This window comes from Mixophyes fleayi, chromosome 4 (genome assembly GCF_038048845.1).
Source record: "Mixophyes fleayi isolate aMixFle1 chromosome 4, aMixFle1.hap1, whole genome shotgun sequence".
NCBI classification, from domain to species: domain Eukaryota; kingdom Metazoa; phylum Chordata; class Amphibia; order Anura; family Limnodynastidae; genus Mixophyes; species Mixophyes fleayi.
This window is the reverse complement of record NC_134405.1, coordinates 235984047-236006954: the sequence shown is the minus strand read 5'-3', so window position 1 is coordinate 236006954 and position 22908 is coordinate 235984047. Positions and strand designations below refer to the sequence as shown.

The following is a 22908-nucleotide window of genomic DNA, read 5'->3' as shown; positions in this document are numbered from 1 at the left end:
CAATTGAACTCATGACCCCAGTGCTGTAAGGCAGAAGTGCTAACCACTAAGCCACCATGCTGCCCCATTTGGTATAATAGTACTATGCCCATACTATATACATAACAATTACAGAAAACAAGCAAAGACAGATAAAAGAACACGTCAAGAATAATTACAAATTGTACTGAGGATCTTTTGGGAGGAGAAAGGATGCAGATTAAGTGAAAAGTCTATGTACAGGATATCAGACTTACAGCAAGGATGAATGTTTAATTACACGAGATCAGCAAATTTGTAAGGTCCATAGTTATGTGAACTTAATCAAGTAGTTTCCTTCCTTTAAGTGATTATGTCCTGTACTTAAGGGACATAGCTAAATACTTTTGAACAATGGACTGGACATGTAAATTCAACATGCTGAAAAGAGAAGTGATAACGTGCATTCTTAGCCACAATCAAGTTTGTGACATGGTCAGCCGTGGGCAGAGTAGGTTTTTTTTAGCAGACGTCAAATACTGAAGAAGAACCATATTACCTTTACCAAATGTCAATATATTAGGTAAATGTAGTTCCAGTTATATTCCAAAATATTAAGACAAGATTCAATTAAGGGAAAAGAGTATATATACAGTTAAGGGTATAGATGTAAAGTAACAAAACAGTAATAAATACTTACCTACAGCACCAAGGATATACCTTTGGTACCAATGATATATATACACAGTGGTTGAAGTGGGCCAGTATACGGGAGTGCTACCGTACCACCAATAAGTTTCCACTTTGACAGCTATATATATGTACATATATATATATATATATATATATATATATATATATATATATATATATATATCCCTGCTTGCTTTGTATATACCAACACTGATTTATGAGAGGGAGAGATTATTTTATTCCCAAGGAATCGACCTCTTATTAACCAGTGTTCTAGCTAAAACTTAATATATGTAAAAATGTGACAATTGTTTTTCTCCCCACCTGCCTCTCTATATTTCAGTGCCATCCAGTGTAATTGGGGTTACAGTCAATAACTTTGGTCGGAGCGATCACCTTAGTATATCCTGGCTCCCGGCTGTTGGTGAAGTTGATACCTATGTGGTCACATTAACTCATCAGGGTAACAGCCTTCCACCACTCACACTCTCTAAATCTATCACCGAAGGCTCATTTGGCTCTCTGACTCCTGGACGACTATACAATGTGACTGTAACAACACGGAGCGGAAGGTTTGAGAACTATTCTTATAGCCAAATGTGGACAGGTACAAAAACCTACTGAATATCAAAATATTGAATATGTTGATATACTAAGTACTGCAGTTTTGCTAAATTAACATCAGCTACATATTACATAGTCATTGTTGTGTTTCAGACCATTCTTTTGATTAGCCAATAAAGGTATCACTCCTATAATACTTTTGTCTTTTTTGACATGAAAGTATTCATAGATTTTTTCGTCTGACATGGTACTGCAATAAAAAAATGTTTTTTTGATACACATTCAGGCCATTCATAGAATAGTAATCATCAGTGTGACAATGATTATTGAGAGATACAATGAGAATTGAAGCCACAATGTTACTTTGCCACCATATCGACTTTAGCTATATCAAATAATGGGTGGGTTTTACAGTCGGGTGTTCCTTGTCTTGCACCTAATAAGTGGTTTTGTTGTATAGTGGTGGCTTACTAGGCACATTGACCATATTGCTGGTGGTCACGCTGCTGATTTCAGCCTACAAAGTAGTTTACATTTCTCTTTATATTTTATATTTGTAGATTCTATTCATCTCATACATGTAAAATATCATAATTTTGTTTTACAGTTCCCTCTCCGGTTCAGGGGCTAACAGTCAGCAATGCAGCCAGGAGTGACTACCTGAAAGTATCTTGGCTACGTGCTGTTGGAGACTTTGATCAGTATAAAGTGACCATTAAGAACAACAATGGCTTCAGCAAAACTGATGTAGTCTCCAAGTTGGAAAACGAGTGTGTATTCACAAACCTTGTGCCAGGACGACTCTATAGTATAACTGTTAGCACTGAAAGTGGAAAATATGAGTCTAGTGCTATGGCAAGTGGCAGAACCTGTAAGTGCATCTTATTTCTATATATAAATTATTTATATTATCTCTACAATTTACCATATAATGCCGATGTATAATTCATGGCTATTACTGGACCTAACATGTCCATCTCTTATCAGTCCCAGAGGCTGTAAAGAAGCTGACACTTGCCAGCAGGGGGAGCGAGGAGCTCCATGTAACATGGTCAAGAGCTGACGGAGATGTTGATCGCTATGAGCTTCAGCTACTGTTCAACGACATGAGGGTCCTCCCACTGATAACACTAAGTAACACAGCTGCTGAATACCGCTTCACCTCTCTCACTTCTGGTCGCCTTTACAAAATAGTTGTGTTGACATTCAGTGGTGACGCACAGAGATCAACATTTGTGGAGGGATTAACAGGTATGAATCTGCCATATTCTACAAGTTTTCTGGCAATAAAATCAATCATTCACATGGTCAAATTTGTATGACACAATATTCAATGAATGAGAGACAGTTATTTCACTAAAGTGCTAATATTAATTGCTTCCCTGCTTGAAAGCATATAAAAACTTTTCGCATATAACAGTTATGTATAAATGATCTCCAACCTCATAAGTAAGGTCAATAGCTGCATAAAATACAGACGTTTCTGCAAGTTCAGGTCAAAGATAGTCTACTACAAAGGAGTACCATGACAGATAGACATTTCACAAGAGCATGAAACATAGTAAGTACATTTAAAGACAACCCGAATAAATAAAAGTAGAACCTTGTACTGTCATTTTTTACAGTTATATGTATAGATCATACCCTTTTGTACATGTTTTTGTTATTTACCTTTTTTCATTAGTTCCCAGTGCTGTTAAGAATATTCACATTTCACCAAATGGAATGACAAATAGTCTAAAAGTGAACTGGACACCTGGGGGAGGCGATGTAGATTCGTACACTGTGACAATCTTCCGTCAGAACTACCAGATAGAATTCCAGACTATATCTAAGCACATCTATGAACACACCTTCAACAATCTGGATCCAGGAGAGCAGTACAGGATTGCAGTGCAGACAAACAGTGGAGGGCTACACAAAAACTTGACATCTTTTGGACGAACAAGTAAGGCCGAACTTCTAGAGAATCCTAATTGTTTATATTAGCAAGATACAATATATGTTTATCATGGTTAAGTATATGGGGTGTCTTTTATTTTATATTCCAGTGCCTGCTGGAGTTCAGAGGTTGTCAGCAGATAATGTCTACAACAGTCACTTGCTAGTGGTCAGCTGGCAAAGTGCACTAGGCATTGCTGACAGATATGACCTCCTTCTCCTTAATGACCAAGGAGTTCTTATAATTAATAAGTCTGTGCCAGCTACCACAAAATCACACAAGTTTGAAGACCTTATCCCAGGAAAAATGTACAAGATACGGGTATTCACGGTTAGTGGCGGTCTTTTCAGCACAGCAGAAGAAACGGCAGCACGAACAGGTAACAGACAATAATTATTATTACTACTTTTATTATTATTATTATTATCAACAATAACACTTATTTATACAGTACCAACATACTCTGCAGCACTTAACAACTGAGAACAAACACAGTTATAAAAACAAGACTGGGTATTAGAGACAGGCAGAAAGTTTAGAGCATCCTGCTCACAAGCTTACAATCTATAGAAAAATAGAAGTTTGATACATTATGTCAAGAGCCACACATTGCATATTAGTCCGGCCAGAAAAAAATTGCCTATTGGAGCTTTAGGACTGTTGGTTTTGGGCTACGAGAGCTGTCTCAGTATAGAATGAGAATACATATACTTTTGAGTGAGCTGTGTCGAGGGATGGTAATCAAGTAGGGCAGCCTAGGAAGGCTAAGACCGTGAAATAAAATTTTGATAAGCTTGCCCAAAGAAGCAAATTTCCAGGTAATAATTGCAGGTTCTGGGTCTAGGGGAAAATCTTGTTGTATGAGGAAGGGAAGGTTACAGAGTGGGTGCACCCTGATAAAAACTCCTGCAAGGAGGAATGAGCATGAATAAGAGTAATTAATGAATAAGGATGAGAGTTGCAGAGGGATGTATGTTGGGGCAGTTTTGTTAATAGTGTTTTATGTTAGTAACAGTAATATATATTGTGTTTGGTAAAATAAAGGGCAACCAATGTATACACTGACAGAATGGAGTAGCAGTAGAAGAATATTTTGCAAAGAAAATTAGACCAGCAGTTGCATTCAAACTAGATTGTAGGGATGAAAGTCTGATTAGGGGAAGACCAGTGGGAAGGTAAATTCAATTTTCAATGTGGGAGATTGTGAGTGCATGAATTAAAGATTTTACAGTGTGGTGTATGAGATGCACAAACATTCAGGATATATTTCTTAGAGGCTGTTAACAAGCCTTGGAGACAGATTGAATGTAGGGAACAAAAGACAGCTCTAAATCAAGGATGACACCAATGCAGCAAGGATTAAGTGCAGTGCTGTCAACAGAAATTGAGATGTCAGTTAAGTAGCTGTGGGCTGCTGGACAGATTAATAGCTCAGTTTGTCACTGAGTTTGAGGTGGTGAAAAGATATCCAAGATGAAATGGCAGAAAGACATTCAGTAACATGGGCCAACACAGATGGTGAAAGATCCGGAGAAGATAGATACATGTGTGTCATTCAAATGGAAGGAATAGTGAAACCCAAAGGAGTGTATTAGTTATTTTTTGAGAAGTGATACAGATATGTATTTTATTTATTCACTAACCTTTATTTAAATAGCACTGATATACTTTGCAGCACTTTACAATGGTAACAGACACAGAAAGGATGACAAGTAGACAAGTTACAAACATGGCAGAATCCAGGCTCTGAATAACAAACATGATAGAATCTCTGATCCCAGACATTGAGAGTTAGATAATGGAAGGAGCAGGGTTTACAAACAGGACAGATTAGGGATATCAGACTCCTGTCAAAGTGATTAGTTAAGATTGTGGTTTCAAATGCCATCTATATGAAGCAAAGTGTTAATTACATTGTTGCCTACAATATTAGAACAAAACAATTAAGCATTATTTATACTTAAATGATGTAATAAAACAATTGTTAACACTAAATTAGAATGAAATAACATGTTTCAGTGTGAAAGTCATTATCCAATTTAACATGTTTTATAAATTGGTGCATTTAATTTTCAGTCCCGGCTGCAGTTACCAGTCTTAAGATCACAGGGAACAGCACAGACACCCTGTCATTCACATGGACTAGCTCAGAGGGAGAGCTGGACACCTATGACATTTTTCTGTACAACCCAGACAACACTTTGCACGACAGAAAGTCTGGTAACCAAGTTCTCCGCCATTGCTCATTCCAGGGGTTGCTGCCAGGCCGTCTCTATAAAATGGTTATTGTTACTCACAGTGGATCGCTGACTAACGAGTCCTCAATCTATGGAAGGACAGGTAATGATTAAGTCCAGTCATACTGATGATGCAACATAATATATATACTGTATATTAGATAGATCCTATTATAGAGAATATATAAAATAGAATTAATATTTAACATCACACTACTGTATTTCGGTGCTCAACCTATTTCCTGGACCTATTACCAGTCATATTTACATTTAAATGTTTTTCCATAACCATTTATAACAAACGGGCATGAAGTAAATGTTAACAATATCAATAATGTGATAAGGGGCTTTGGTATATCTTGACACATGCCTATTCGGACTCTCTATATGGACTTAATAAAGTCTCTCCTGCTTATAAGGTGTTTTAGACTGGAAACAAAAGCAGAATCTGTGGGGAAAATGATCCAAAGATATAGCTGTTTTATGGTGAATATATAAATGGTTTCTATTGTTGTTGTTACCTAACAGTTCCAGCCCCGGTGAGCTCTCTGCAAGCCTCAGACACAAATACATCTGATAGTCTGTTGTTCCAATGGACCCAGGCGCTGGGAGATGTGGATATGTATGAACTGATACTATATAATCCTAATGGTACACAAAAAGAAAAGTTACAAGGGAAGGATCTTAGTGAATGCCATTTCCAGAAACTGGTTCCTGGAAGGATGTACAAACTGGTGATAGTGACCAACAGCGGTGACCTGACTAATAGAGCTACTGCAGAAGCAAGAACAGGTACTTGTGAACAGTCATTTGTACAATGATTCTAATGGTCATTTACTAATTGTAAAATATTTATAACAACAGCATTTGCATTTTGTGCAACCTTGGGCACACATAGGTGCACAGGCACATTTCTCATTTGTTAAGTGTTCCATGCAGTCCCATGCAATACTTAACCATAGGGGGGCCATGTCCTGTAAGCATCCTGATGCATAGTACTTATTTATAGTGTAGACCTTGAGACATTCATTAAGTCAGCGGTTCCCAAAGTGTGCGCCGGTGTTGCGGGGATGTCACAGGGGTGTCGTGGCCTGAGGACAAAAAACTTACCAATTCAGCGGCGCCCCGGGACCCAGCATCCTCCTCCCTCCTTGCTTATCACTGAATGTCAGTGAGAAGCGGCAGGAGAGAGGAGGATGCTGGGTCCCGGGCGCCGCTGCATTGGTGAGAAGATAGAAGAGAAGAAAAAAGAAATAGAAGAAAGAAGGCCAGGAATGGTAAGTGAAGAAACGGAGGGGAAGGTGAAAGAAAACAGAAATAGAGGGGCAAAAGAATGAAGGAGGGGCAGACAATGAGGATGAAGAGGGGCAGACAGTGTGAGGATGAAGAGGGCCACACAGTGTGTGTCTTATTTTTTCAAACAACTTACTAAGTATTTCTGTCCTAACCTAAATACTTATTACGTTATTTAGACTCAAATACTTAAAAAATGGGACTGCTCTGTAATTATTTTGGAGTTGTGTCTTGAAAAAATTATGGAGACTCTAAGGGTGCCACGAACTGAAACAGTTTAGGAACCACTGCATTAAGTGGTGAATGCTTTAGTATGCAATCTCTGAGTTCTTAGATAACACAAGAAGAGATAGCGAGCTTTCAGAAACATAGCCCCCATACGAATGTACTAGTGCTCTCCCAGTGGTGGCTCAAGGTATTATTTCATATCACACAAAGCAATGTGTATATTACAAGTGCAAACAGTAACATTTCTGTGCTTAACTATATCTTTCAGAAGACCTAAACAATGTCAAACATATTAAAGGCATTGAGCTTTGTATTAGTTGTTCTCTTAAAATTTGATTCTATAATAATATGAATAATAAGATATCCCTATATTACCATGACAATAACTGTAAGGGTTATTTTGTTTATTGTAGCCTAGATTTTGTTTTGTTTTCATTTTTATAACATAAACATCATATTTATAGGAAAAACATTGTTATAAGTGAACATGTTCAACTACTTAAATAGTTAAAAACTGCAGATGAACTGCAATATATAAACCATTTACTAATTATTGTATATTAAATTCAACACACAAAATAACATTTTGCTAACACGTGTAAAATAGCATCATGCTATATTGATATATTTGAAACTGAGTTAAATACGCATCTTTTCACCGATCACTTTAATGAACAAAAAGCTTGAAATGCTGACTTTGAACCACATAACGAAATAAACCACTCAGAACAATCATTCAGATTGCAACCATATGCTCCAATATAGAATGTTAAATACTGAGTTAGTTCTTACAACTTTTATGTGGTTTTTTTATACAGTACATTTATTCTGAATTGTCAAAAAACTAATTTTTACTGGGTATTATGTGTGTAATCTGACTGCTTGCCAACTACACAATGAAAGCCGAAGTATTACACTGTATGATCTCTTTTAAGGTCAAAGTATATCAACTGGATTTAGTACCTAGAAGGGACATTTTAATGAGACTCTGTAATTGATGTTAAATAATTGTTGAACTGCTGGCTTCAAGTGAATCTTTAAATGTCCTTATACTGAATCAATTGTTCTGTTTTGCATGTTCTGCAATGAAACAAATATGTGTTCTAACTACATGTACATATAATTTAAGGATTAATAGATACTGTATAATTGCTTCTTAGTAAGAAGTTTAATATTATATTTTTTTTCTTTTGAAAGCTCCACAGCCACCAAATTTATTGTCATTTACTGATGTAAAGAATACCTCTGTGTCTATAACATGGCAGAGACCCCCAGAGTGGACAGACTATGATGACTTTGAACTTCAGTGGACGCCCACAGATCCACTGGTAGTTTTTAACCCTTACAACATTGGCAAATCCGGTGGACGAATTATTACTGGCCTTCGACCTGGGCGTCTCTATAAATTCAGCGTAAGAAGTGTCAGTGGAAATGTGAAGAAGACTCTAAGCTTGCCAATTATGGGCACTGTGAGAACAAGTAAGACATCTCTTTAAACTGATTTGTGTCTCTAATATAAAACAACTTAAACCTTACAGTTGCTGTCATTTTTTGCTATCTGGGGTGGCATTTATGATGCACAGTGCAAGTGCAGTCAGAAAGGTGAAATTGCCATTTCTGTTTAGAAATGGCAATTTTTAAACAGAAATGGCAATGGCAATTTCTAAACAGAAATGGTAAATGTGCTTGCTGTTGCACATTTACAACCAAATTATGTTTTTTGTGTGCAAGAAGTTGACGTTTGATAAAACTCACAGATATGGATTGTATAATGGGTGCATTAGGGTACTTAGTAGGAATTTACTGACTTTCTGAATAGTGTGAGCTTCTACAGTGAATTTTGCCATGTGAAATGAATCAACTATCAACCATTGATGTTTTTTTTCTTGTAGAACCAGACAAGATACAACATCTTCATTGCCGACCTCAGAATTCCACTGCCATCTCCTGTGCATGGACACCTCCAGATTCTGACTTTGATGGGTATAGCATTGAGTATAAAAAGAATGGCACTGATCTTGTGGAGTACTCCAAAAGGATTGAAAAACACAAATCAGTGCTCACAATCATGCATCTTGAACCACACAAGAGATATGTTGTCTCTATCAAAGTGCATTCTGCAGACATGATAAGCCAGATGGTAGAGGACAGCACCATAACCATGATAGATTGTAAGTACTGATGAGAACATAACAAGGAATTGTAAGTGCTTAGTACTGATAGGGCTTATCCACACTAATAGAATACTCAGATTACATTCCAAAAAGAAAATGCTTATAGCCGGGTAAATACCATTAACAAGGTGTAACATATTTTGTTACGGTCTATGTGGACAGCAGACATGACATAACGATGAATAGATCTCTTTTTGCCAGTATTCATCTGGCATTACATTCTGTTTAGAACGCAATGCAAGTATTCCGTTTGTGTGGTTGAGCTGTCACAGCATTTTTCAATACATACAACAATGCTAAGTAGAAGACAGGTTACTCTGTTGGTTTAGTCTACCTCCATCCCAATTATGTGCCCACAGATCCCTTATACTGTGCCGGTTAATGTTTTAGTAAATGGGTAAAGTAAATGGATAAGTCTCAGATCTTACAAGGGAGTTCCATGATGTCTCAATTCCATAATTGAAGTATTTCCTATAATCTAAATAGAAGATAATCTGAAACACAATGTAAGTGCACTGTGGCCAGTGCTCAGGCCATCATCAGGAAATCAGCACATGCCATACCTGTTTACCTTCATTTATCTCCAGAACAAACAGATGTCACAGCATAGTATGAAAAGCAGATCAAGTGAGACCCCCAAAACCCACTCAGTCATTTTTTTTTGTATATTTTGCTGCAGATGTACTTTTCCAGTAGAGCAATATAATCTTGTTCATTATATTATATTTCAGTTTTTATTTATGCTGCCCCCCAAAAAATTAAAATAAATATACAAATATACAACTGTGCTCTCCTACTCTTTCTTTTAAGGACCTTGCACCTTAAGAATTTAGATAATGTTTGTATGCTGTATAAATGTTTTTACTCACTTTTAATAACTGTAAAATAAAATGTTGTGTTTTTTAGGCCCACCACCACCGCCTATTCATATCAGAGTCAATAAAAAAGATACGTTAATTAGCAAGTCAGCAATCCACTTCAGTTTTAACTGTAGCTGGTTCAGTGACACAAACGGAGCTGTAAAATACTTCACCGTGATTGCGTCAGAAGCAGATGGTAAGCCTCTATTTTGTTCCTATTATATAATATTATTCGGCTTTGTCCGCGCTGATCTAAGGAAGCAGCCACCTCTTATCCTACATACATCCACCCAGGTATGTAAAAATTCAAATCAAGCACAATATGGAAAACAGGTACGGCGCTAACCCTCCAATTATAAAGTACTATGGTCACAATACAATGTTCATACTCTATTGTACATAAGTCCCAGAATGATAGATAATGTTCTCCTTCAATATAGTAAAACTGGAAATGTTGAATGTTGGAATTTAAAAGTACACGCAGAGACACGTTCTTTCTCCCCTCCAAATATCCAGAGGAGTATCCCTCCAATTTTGTGCACATAGAAGAGATCAAAAAACAGTGTGTGTCACTATACTATCTATCAAAAAATCAGACAACTCCTTGTACCGATAGATATCAATGTAGGTGATCTTATGTTATTACAGACACCCCGTGAGTAAAGAACATCCGTTTTGGATATGCACTTACATAAATGATTCTCAAACAGTGGTTGATATGGACTTCCGGAACTCGTATCCAAGTCCCTTCTATTATGTCACGTTACTCCTCCTGACATGTAACCCCATTCAGACTAAACGCAGGCACGTAGGATTTTACTTTACACCTTCTCATACGATCAGGAGCCAGCTGGATAAAATCCCCACGCCGTTGTTGTCCGATCAAGACCAAACATTAGTGAGTCCGTATCTCTCCGTTGGTAACCGCCCCCTACCGACGCGTTTCAATTTGGTCAATCTTTATCAAGGCAATGCGGTCACAGTCAACTCGTCTTCCTTTTACCGTTTTCTTCTGCACCGAATGTCAGGTCCTTGGAGGGGAGAAAGAACGTGTCTCTGTGTGTACTTTGAAATTCCAACATTCAACATTTCCAGTTTTACTATATTGAAGGAGAACATTATCTCTTATTCTGGGACTTATGGACAATAGAGTATGAACATTGTATTGTGACCATAGTACTTTATAATTGGAGGGTTAGCGCCGTACCTGTTTTCCATATTGTGCTTGATTTCTATTTTGTTCCTGTTTCATAAAATATTCATATGAAGCCTGAATCTAACTGTAGGATGTACCTTCAGGACATAGGGCTTGATTCATTAAGGATCTTAAATTAAGAAGTTTCTTATTTAAGTCTCCTGGACATAACCATGTTACAATGCAAGGGGTGCAAATTAGTTTTCTGTTTTGTACATAAGTTAAATACTGACTGTTTTTTCATGTAGCACACAAATATCAACTTTAAATTTCAGTGTACAAAAAAGCTATCAAGTATTTGTAGTGAATCAGGCCCAACAATGTTCAATCCAGCATGACATTAATAATCCCTTATCGAGAACATCTGGGTATGATGACCATAGCCCTCTTAATAAAGTTATTGTTTACATTAGTGATACAATACTGCTACGTATCTGAAGCTTTGAGTGCACTACCAATTGTTCCAGAATTGTAACACGGTTAATACCCCACAAAGGTGGTTTAGAGCAAATAGAGAAATCAAATATTGAAGAGTCTTACATTTAATGCATCAATATGTAAAATAATGCATGTGGGAAACAAAATATAGAATTAATGGTGATATAATATCAAAAACAACAGAGCAAAGGGACAAACATATCGCTATTTTTCAGACTTGATCTAAAATTTGTTTGCTTTTTAAATTCTCATACCAAAAAAAGCAGAACACACAAAAAAGTAATAAATAAATCACACACACACAAAAGAAAGACTAGCAGAACTTGTTGGTTATTTTCTACCATCAAAGTATGTGATTGTATGTATTAATTACTTGTTTAATACACATGTGATTAAGGGGTATCATTTACAGCTGGACGTAAGTCTAGTTTTGTGGTGTAAATATATGCATTTCATATTGAGCTTGTGCACCAAAATATGTTCATATATAGATTTGAGCATATCTTAGAATTACGTCTGGAGAGGCGGAAATGGACATGAGCAAGTTGGAAAGTCCACATAGGTCCAGGCCTAGAGTGGGATAGTTTCAGGGACAGTACTCTGCCTCTTGTTTCATAATGATTAAAAAATAAAAAAGGTCTAGAGGGGCAAAAAGGTTAAATATGAGCCTTCTTCTTATGACATATATGGGCATGTGTTAATTCTCAACATCACCAAAACAACTATAGCATGTAAATGAAGAGATACTATTATACTTGTTTGGACACCACATTTCCTGGTATTAATTATCACAATTATTAAAACAAAACTGGGATATACAGCAGATACAGTTTTTCTTTGAATTAAAGTTGACAAATGAGGCTACTAAAACAGAATATAACACATTAATGGACATTAGCAAGTGTTATATAGTGGGATGCGCAACTGAATGATAGAATCATTTTTATAACTCACATGGTTAAGTTAGTGATAAAGAACTGAAATCCTACTAAATGTAGATATTACAATGACGCTTGAGATAACGGGTCAGAAGTGGATGGTTATTTAGGGCTGTATTTTTGAGAGTGGATATACAACGGTGTTGTTTATGTTTAGAGTGAATTTCTAAGTAGAAAATGTAGGAATTAAATGCTTTTAGTTGATTTGCTTTATAATTGTTCCACTTATCTTAGGCAATGAGAATCTGAAGCCAGAGCCAATTCACCCCCTGCCAACGTACACCGATTACAAAAGGAACAGCTCCATAAAAGCCTATCAGACTAATTACTTTGCAAGCAGATGTGCTGAAACTCCTGACTACAGTAGCCAAACTTTCAAAATTAAACTGGGTGGTGAAATGGAAAACTTGGGAGGAAAATGTGAATTAAATCAAAATAAATTCTGTGATGGTCCTTTGAAACCAAGAACATCCTACAGGTTAGACATATTGCAATTGTGAGGTGTTAGTTGACTGGATGAACCAATATGTTCGGGACACGGCTCTCTGGTCATGTGATCAAATGTAAGACAAATATAATATAGATCGCAAAAAAAAAAAAGCCTTACAGTATATTACATTTTTTAATTATTTCACAGTCAAAACCAAAGATGTCTATGATGCTCTGCAGACAACATTAGAATATATTGTATATACTTCAAGTAGACGTTATTTCTGCTCATATATATATTCATGCACATCCTATGAGGCACACTCATTCTTATTCATAATAATTGTATGGTATTCAGTATTTCTGTAAAGTGGGGTTTGTGAAGTATCACTCTGAGGTTCCAATTTTATTTTTTTAATTCAAAACTATATGGGAAAAAAACATTGTCAAGGATAAAATCATCCAGGCACAAACATTTGAAAATATAGCATTGTCTGTACAAGTCAAGGACAGTTCAAAACAATGATAAACGTAATGGTTTATTTTACAGATACCACAAACATAAGCTTTCCACAACACAATATTGTTTTTAGAAAATCAAATATTTATGGGTTCTTGCTGCATGGGAGGAAGCAGTTAAACTCAAAATCTGTTTGTTTCTAACAGATTCAGCAACTTTTTTTATATGGTAGTAGGAACATTTAATTTGTTTGGCAATGTAGCTGGAAGTTGGCAGATTTAGTATAAGAAGAGGAGTTGTGGAAGTTACTTTAGAAGTCTACCATTCTTACTGAAATCCTCTATCAACATATGTCACTGTTTTTTTCAGAGTGGACGCTGATATGTCATTACTCAAATATTAACATTTGTTAACACTTTAAGGATGCAAAATATACCTGTTTATATACTTTACATGTTTTAAAATGTATACAGATGTAGAAGATATTATTGAAGTTCATTGCTCTATGCAGTGGTTCTTAAACCTAGTCCTCAGGACCCCTAACAGTGCATGATTTCCATATCTCCTTGCTTTTACGCAGGTGTACTAATTAATGACTGACACATTGTAACAGACCCACAGGTGGTATAATTATTTCTCTTGTCACGTGGAAAACCTGCACTCTGAGGACTAGTTTGAAGAAACACTGCTCTAAAGCATCAATGAGACCTGTGTGTTCAGATTACAATTGTTTTGCAGTCACAGAGCTTTGAACTGTGACATTGTAGTTAACTGTATTTTAGTCTGAACATTTTTTTAGTGTAGAAGTTTGTATAGAAACTTTTATTGATTTTCACTTTTCAGTTGTGTCAACCACTTTAAAATCTCAGCTTAAATGCTATTAAAAAACATGTTAATCCAATGATTTCTAAAATTATATTTATTTTATTTATGTTTTCGTAGAGTACATTTTTAAGGTCAATGTGGATGTTACAACACAAAGGCAATTCATTTGGCTTTTTTTTTACTTTTCTAGAATTAGCATCAGAGCCTTTACACAGCTGTTTTCTGAAGATTTAAAAGAATTCTCAGAACCCCTGTTTGCTGATACTTTCTTCTCATTGCCAATCACAACAGAAGCAGGTGAGAATATATCACTTTCTAAGTACATGCTGTGTGCAGTGACCTATGAACTGTGCATAATTACCTAGTATTGCTACTCATATACAGAGCTGCATTTAGTATTTAAATAAATATAGTAAATAGTTGTATTACAATATGTTCTCCTTATTTAATTGTTAAAAAGAATATGTAATTTCTGCTAAAGATTATTAATATACTGACTTAATAGTACAACTTTAATTTGATCAATTTTATTTTGGAGAACTTGAAATTGTATATATAATCAGTAGCACATTTTAAATATTTTAAGTTAAGATGTCAGATATATTGATGGAGTAAATATTATTTACGTGATATTGGTTTGGACCACAAAATCGCTACCACCATTGTGAGTAGATGATGGTTACCCATTTTGCTCTATATTGTATTCTTACTGTTTAATTTTATCCCTTCCCTTTAGTTTTACTTCTTTTGTGAGCATGATTTGTATTTTTATTTATAAAGTGTAAGAATACTTGTATACTTGTTCTACTGTACTTGAAAGGTTGATAGAAACATTTTCTTTTTTCACTACTGTAAATGTGCCACTCAACCACCTATCAACTGCATGTCTGTCAGATTTAGTCATACATATTTATCACCAAATCTGAATGTTCCAGCCAATGGGACACTGTTAGCAATGTCACAAGATGTCAAAGATACTCAATTTGTAATTGACAAAAGGTGAAACTAAGGAGAGGGGCTCACTAAGGGCCTAATTCATTAAGGATCTTAACTTAAGAATCTTCTTATTTCAGTCTCCTGGACAAAATCATGTTACAATGCAAGGGGTGAAAATTAGTATTCTGTATTGCACATAAGTTAAATACTGACTGTTTTTTCATTGTTACATGGTTTTGTCCAGGAGACTTAAATAAGAAGTTTCTTAAGTTAAGATCCTTAATGAATCAGGCCTTAAAAGTGTAAATGTACAAGAAACACGCTCCTTCTGCACTCAACGGCACTTTGTTACAAGTGGCATCTGTATAGAAAAGTACAGCCAGTATGTAATTTATGTTTTATATAGCACGTACCATTATATATATTTTATTATACATTATATTTAAAGAAATGTATTTAAAGCAAAGATACTAGATCAATATATCAATACTGTACTATCTATTGATCACATTTACCTTTGATAATTTGCAGAACCTCTGGTTGGAGTGATAGAAGGTGTGAGTGCTGGTTTATTCCTCATTGTTATTCTTATTGGAGTCACTTCGTTACTGATTTGCCGCCAGAAATGCAGGAGAGTGTAAGTATTCAAATATCATATTATTAAAATCACATCCTTTTGTAGAATTTCTTTATACAGGTCAAGCTTTGTACTTAATTGTGTTATGATGATTGGTATACTATTTGATATACAGATATTTTAGAGATCTGACATATATTATGTGCCTCATGTAAAGCTGGATGTAGTTTCTGTCTAATGCGCAGATGGACATTGCATCTAAAAAGAAAAACGCATCTTCTATGGGTATATTGAGCTGGACGCAGCTAAGATTATAATCACAATCAGTTTGTAATTTACACCAAGTGTTTGAGCACCCGCAGGTTTCCCATCTGTAGATATTAGCATGTGCATCTATGTTTCAGTCTACGTAAGTCGTATTTGTTACAACACACCCTTACATGGCCCCTCCTTCCCCCGTTCCGCATCTTCAAACATATGGGGCCATAAGTGACCGTAAGCACAAGATGCGTCATTATATTCTGAAAGCACAGTTTGTGTCCAACAATGCATAAGCCTCTATATTCTCAATAAATGTAGTGTGATCATTGCCCATGTAATTGCCTACTCTCTGTGCTCTCTGGACCTAACTTTTCTACATTCAGAGTTTAACATAAAAAGTCTGTTGCAAAAATTGTTGTCTTTTGTGTGTATGTTGAGCTGCAGGTTCTTCAAGATATGCCCAACTTAAACTACAGCAGTATCTCTATGTCAGGTGTATACATTCATAATGCCAACAATACAGTACAATAATAAAGATGCAGATTGACAGTGTATTATTTTGTTACACAAAAGACAATAGTACATTGACAGTGCTAGTAATAAATGCAAAAGTTGTATATTTTATTTAAATTGTGATGACATACAAACTCCCTCACATCTGTCATTAATACCTTTATAAATCCAGTAGGATATTTTCTGCAATAGCCCAATGGAAACTAAAATATAAAATCTAAATGGACTGCCTCAACTTGGCATAATATAACTGTAATGCTAATGAATAAAGGTACTTTAAGCTGGAAGGATCAATACATTAATACTCAAACAGCCAATCAGAAGTGGCTAGAAGTGCTGCTGGTGTCATCATCATCATTCATCAGACATGTAACATATAAGGCTTGAAAGATTAATTACAGATCTAGATGTGAAGAGGTTTTCCATTTACTGTGTAGCCTATACATTACATGAACATAATAAGTGGACAGAGTACAATGAAGTATTTGTATTCCAGCTATGATCAGGATCAAATGAATACACATCTGAATGCAAGGAGAGAAAGGCCCTCGTCTGTACAACTAAACATAGGACATAAAGGGTAAGGATTTTATAGGTTATCTTTATATTTCCACAATATTACTTTTAAAAAGATACTTACCCAAAATTGTATTTATTTATAGGAACAGACGGACTTCAAGGTATGCCAAAGTTGCAATATAAAACTCATTATCGTTTTTGTAGTGTGGTCCAGTTATATCTTACTTTGTTTCTTTGCTTACATTGCAGTCCAATCAAATCAAACCAATTTGAGGTCCATTTCAGCAAGCTTCAAGCAGACTCCAACTACTTGCTGTCCCAGGAATACGAGGTGAACCTCAGAAAACACGTACAAAACTAAAATATTAATCTAACAGTTACTGCCAACAACCTGATCATAATTACATGTTTATTAAATAATGTGATGGTTGATCAATTTTTGTAATTCAAACATGAAGCATTTTTGTAGTCAGTGGATACCTTTGTGTGAGAACTATGTCATGACTTTAAGGGGTATATTTACTAAACTGCGGGTTTGAAAAAGTGGAGATGTTGCCTATAGCAACCAATCAGATTGTAGCTATCGTTTTGTAGAATGTGGTAAATAAATAATAGCTAGAATCTGATTGGTTGCTATAGGCAACATCTCCACTTTTTCAAATCCACAGTTTAGTAAATATACTCCTTAGTGTGTTATGTAAGTTTAGATAGGAGAAGTACTAAAATTTGGAGTGCCGATATGTGAATATAACTTTCCTAGATACTTTGTTGTTGGACAAGTCACACATCCCGCTACACTATTCTGTAGTGATAAGGAAAAAGGTAATAATAGGTATTTAATTGATAACCCAAGCTTGCATGTATCTATCATTTAGTATTTTAGATACAGACATATTTATAAAGGCATTATTCATTTTTCTCACACAGATATGAATTATCTTATTTCCTCCATATCTGTATGGTCAATTATTTTCAAGTCTTGAAAGCCTTACAAATAACACATCAAGGAAACAAAGGAAAGCTTTACTAGGATACTTTGTATTAACTAGCACCAACTACCTTTATTTAATACATAAGACACTCACCATTTGCTGCATTTAGTCAGTTTTTAGTACATACCGATTTATGTCATAATATAATGTAAGTTAAGCAATATCACTATCATCTCTGTTTCATTACATTCTTTCTCTAAAACAATGCCTGAACATTTACTCTAACAGTAGTAATATTGGAATTGTAGCCACTATTTCATACTGAATATAAAGCATTATTAGTTGTAATGTGCAAAAGTTATTAAGTTCAGGGTTAAATCTTTAAAAATGGGAACTGTCCTTTATCACCAGTGACAGCTGTCAGCTGAGCATTTTCTCTACTCCATTCCTCAAAGTTCAGTTTTTATGGACATATATGTCAAAAATTACAGTTTCAGAGATTTCTCATTACAATCAATTGATGGTTCTCAGAACCTGACACAGTGCTGACTTGAATCAATGTCTATAAACAGACTGCTATGTAACAGTATCTACAAAAGATGTTAAAGGATTTTCAATGTTTTTTTTTTAGGACCTTAAAGATGTTGGTCGAAACCAATCTTTTGACACAGCACTTTTACCAGAGAACAGAGGAAAAAATCGATACAACAATATACTGCCTTGTGAGTATTGTTGGTGGTGATTGTGACACACAAATAACTAGGAAGGAAGGTAACACACAATAATACAGACATACCCACTGAGAATTGTTAAATAATAGCATTATAGCTTTTAGCAATATGTACAGAAACACTAAATGAAACCAGTGATTTCCATAGTAGTGTCCAACATATGTATAATATGCGTATTGATGCAGATGATGGTATTCATGTTCCTCATTATTATTATTATTCATTTATTTAAGTGGGGACATGTGTAATGTAACCAGGCATAATGTACTTCTTGTCATGGATACAATCATAATATGATAACCATGTATTACCATGAAATATCCTGTTAACGGAAAAGGATAATAAGATATATCCTGGCTTTACTGACCACAGATACGTAAATGAATGTAACTTTTTTTTCTTTTCATTCATTCTGCAAAATGTCCCAGCAAAGGCTACAATTTCATTATTTGTATTTCTGTTTATCCTTAGATGATTTCACCAGAGTGAAACTTTCCAATGTTGATGATGATCCATGTTCGGACTACATTAATGCCAGTTATACACCGGTAGGTCAAACTTTCAGTGTTGAAGAATGTTAAGTTGACTCAGTAAACTTGACTGTATTTATTGTTGCTTTGGAGCATGACACAGATTTTACAACAAAATTGCACATCAGTCTCCTGTTCTAACATCTACACATTGTCCTCTTGTTGTTTCTATTGACTTGTAAAGCAAATGATATGGGTTAATCAGTTTCCAAAGTAGACAATTGAGGATTACAGATAGGGCTTATTTTGAAATCCACTTTTGTGGAGTTTTTATGCCCTACTTGTAATAATGTCACACATCTGACATCATCATATTTGAGCTGTTCTGTCAAAATCTTATGACATCAATAAGATAACTCAGTGGAAGGAACCATTCATTGACAAAGGATTCACTACAGCTGCCACTTCCCAGCAAATTTGTCAGAATCAACAAGTACTATGGATGTTCTCGAAAATACATAAATAGAGATTGGTTAAATAGAACTTTTTTTAATCAACCAAACAGGTGGCAGACAGTATAATTTATATTCTCTACAGAATATAGCCCAAAAACATACACGTGATCACACATTGTGCAGGTGACCTTAAAAATATGACACTATTGGAAGAATACTATGTTTCATATTTTACATTGCTTTGAAATAATAGCAGATTTTATTTCAACTCTGAATGTTGTAGGGGAATAGCTTTCGCAGAGAATATATCGCTACACAAGGGCCTCTTCCTGGTACCAAAGATGATTTTTGGAAAATGGTCTGGGAGCAAAATGTGCACAACATTGTGATGGTGACTCAGTGTGTAGAAAAAGGACGGGTAAGTTAAAGACGATGGATCTGATTTAGAGATAAACATAAAGATGTGTGCAACCTTAAATCTAGTGTATCAATACATGAGGGAAATGAGATGATGATATTGCTGGAATGGTAATGGTGATCTTGCAGGAACGGAGATGATGATATTGCAGGAATTGTAGTGGTGATATTGCTGAAATGGTGATGGTGATAGTGAATAATGGTGATATTACAGGAATAGTATGATAGTGAAGAGACAGTGATGGATATTGCAGGACAGGTGATACTGCAGTAAGGGGATAGTGATTCTGCAGGAAAGGAGATGATGACATTGCAGAAATGGTGATGGTGATACTGCATGAATGGTAATGGTGATACTGCAGTAATGAGCATAGTGATTCTGCAGGAAATGTGATGGTGATATTGTAAGAATGGTGATAGTGATTTTGCAGGAATGGCGGTGATCATAATGCACGAACAATGATGGTGATGTCTCAGAAATGGTTATAATTATAGTCCAGGACTGATTATTATTATTATTATTATTATTATTATTATTATTATTATTATTGCAGCGCTGTACAGTAAGGAAAACAGTGCATACATAAAACAGGGACATACAAGGTAGACAAAATAAAATGAAGACATGAAAACAAAGGGTATGGAGGACCCTGCTCATTAGAGAGCTTACATTGTAAGTGGAAGAGGGCACAGCTGAAACAAGAGGAGAAAAAGTGGTTCAGAGTGGAGATTGGTATAGTTGTGAGGGTGCATTAGTGTGAATAGTGTTATCGATGATAAGGTCACCCCTAAAAAAGAGATGGGTTTTCATAGAGCATCTAAAGATTTGAAGGCTGTGAGAAAGTATGATTGAACGTGGTAGGGAATTCCATAAGTGGGGAGCAGCTCGGGAGAAGTCTTTTAGGCAGGAGTGAGAGGTGGTTACCAGAGACAAGACAAGGCGCAGGTCAGAAGTAGATCTAAGAGGGTGGGAGGGAGAGTATTTTGATATGAGATTTGAGATATATGCAGGGGTAGTGTTGTTGTGGGCTTTGTAGGTAAGGGTTAGTAATGTGAATTTGATTCTGGAGGAAACAGGGAGCGAATGTAGGGATTTACAAAGTGGTGCAGCAGATGTGGAGCGGTGAGAGAGGAAGATCAGTATTGCAGCAGCATTTAGGATGGATTGAAATGTGGACATATGGGTGTCAAGAATGCCAGATAGCAGGAGGTTGCAATAGTCAAGAAGGGAGATGATGAGAGAATGGATAAGAATTTTGGTAGCATGTTGAGCAAGAAAAGGGCGTATTCTGGCAATCTTTTTAAGGTGAAGTCGACAGGACTGGGAGAGAGTCTGGATGTGACGAATAAAGCAGAGGGCGGAGTCAAGTGTGACACCAAGGCAGCGGGCTTGGGAGGCTGAGGAAATTGTGGTGTTATTGACAGTGAGGGAGATTTGAGGGCAGGTGGTAACTTTGGCAGGAGGGAAGATAATAAGCTCTGTTTTAGACATGTTGAGCTTTAGGTAGCATTGGGACATCCATGTTGAGATAGCGGAAAGACAGTTGGTTACCCGAGATAGTACAGAAGAAGAGAGGTCAGGAGAAGAGATATATATTTGGGTCTCATCAGCGTATAGGTGGTATTGGAGGCTAAATGAGCGAATTAGTGCCCCAAGAGAAGATGTGTACAATGAAAAAGGTAAAGGGCCAAGAACAGAGCCTTGTGGGACCCCAACAGATAGTGGGATTGGAGGAGAGGATGTGCCAGAGGTAGAAACACTAAAGGAGCGGTTCGATAGGTAGGAAGTGAACCAGGAAAGAACAGTGTCATGAAGACCAATGGAGTGAAGGGTGTGTAGGAGAAGAAGGTGATCAACAGTATCAAAAGCAGCAGAGAGTTCCAGGAGAATGAGTATGGAGAAATTACCATTAGATTTTGCAGTAAGTAGATCATTGGTCATTATTGTGACAGCAGTTTCAGTGGAATGTTGGGGACGGAAGTCTGATTGCAGAAAGTCGAGAATGGAGTGAGAGAAGAGAAAGTGAGACAGATGTTTGTACACTAATCGCTCAAGTAGTTTGGAGGCAAACGGGAGGAGAGAAATAGGGCGGTAGTTGGGGAGAGAGGCTGGATCGAGAGATGGTTTCTTTAGAATAGGTGAGATGAGCGCATGTTTAAAGGAGGATGGAAATGTGCCAGTTGAGAGAGACAGGTTGATGAGGTGAGTTAGAGGTGGGCATGCAGTGGAGGAGAGGGAAGGAGTGGATTGGGGAGTGTAGGTAAAGGTGGGTTGAGTGACTGGAGTGAGTGGATTTGGCATGAGGAAATATCATGTCGAATGGTGTCAATTTTGTCTTTGAAAAAGGTGGCAAAATCATGGGCAGTGATGGAGGAAGGAGGAGGAGGTGCAGGTGGGCAAAGAAGTTAGTTGAAGGTGGCAAAGAGGCAATGTGAGTTGGAAGACTGGGTGGATATTAGAGATTTGAAGAATGTTTGTTTGGCAATTGAAAGGGCAGTACTGTAAGATGAAATGATGAATTTATAGTGGAGGAAATTGGGCTAGGAACGAAATTTCCTCCAGTGGCACTCTGCAGTGCTGGAGCGCCTTTGCAGGTAGCGGGTTTGTTTGTTGTGCCATGGCTGGAGTTTGGATCATCATAGACTATATGTAGTAAGAGAGGCTGCATTATGGGCTGAAGTGAGTGTTTTGTTATAGAAAGAAGCAGCCTGATTAGGACAGAACAATGCAGTCATATAATAATAATAATGATGATGATGATGATGGGGATATTCAGGGCCTGATTAAGGGTTCTGGCCGCCCTAGGCTAATACGGCCGCAGCGCCCCCCCCCCCTCCTCCGAATATATAGGTGTATAGGAAC

The 22908-nt window shown here is 36.4% G+C and overlaps 1 protein-coding gene across 2 annotated transcripts in view; it reads left to right on the top strand.

The window, feature by feature from the left end:
• The window catches only part of PTPRB (protein tyrosine phosphatase receptor type B), a 97818-nt gene that overhangs the window by 56115 nt on the left and 18795 nt on the right, over window positions 1-22908 (top strand). For both annotated transcript variants that reach the window (XM_075209523.1, XM_075209524.1), the window contains 19 exons: window positions 995-1258; window positions 1823-2086; window positions 2203-2466; window positions 2900-3163; window positions 3267-3536; window positions 5234-5497; window positions 5923-6186; window positions 8113-8394; window positions 8808-9086; window positions 9996-10145; window positions 12755-12998; window positions 14425-14531; window positions 15702-15807; window positions 17018-17101; window positions 17184-17201; window positions 17290-17371; window positions 18604-18694; window positions 19175-19251; window positions 19912-20046. In XM_075209523.1, the coding sequence (XP_075065624.1) occupies window positions 995-1258; window positions 1823-2086; window positions 2203-2466; window positions 2900-3163; window positions 3267-3536; window positions 5234-5497; window positions 5923-6186; window positions 8113-8394; window positions 8808-9086; window positions 9996-10145; window positions 12755-12998; window positions 14425-14531; window positions 15702-15807; window positions 17018-17101; window positions 17184-17201; window positions 17290-17371; window positions 18604-18694; window positions 19175-19251; window positions 19912-20046 (3509 nt within the window). The remainder of the gene's footprint in view (window positions 1-994; window positions 1259-1822; window positions 2087-2202; window positions 2467-2899; window positions 3164-3266; window positions 3537-5233; window positions 5498-5922; window positions 6187-8112; window positions 8395-8807; window positions 9087-9995; window positions 10146-12754; window positions 12999-14424; window positions 14532-15701; window positions 15808-17017; window positions 17102-17183; window positions 17202-17289; window positions 17372-18603; window positions 18695-19174; window positions 19252-19911; window positions 20047-22908) is intronic.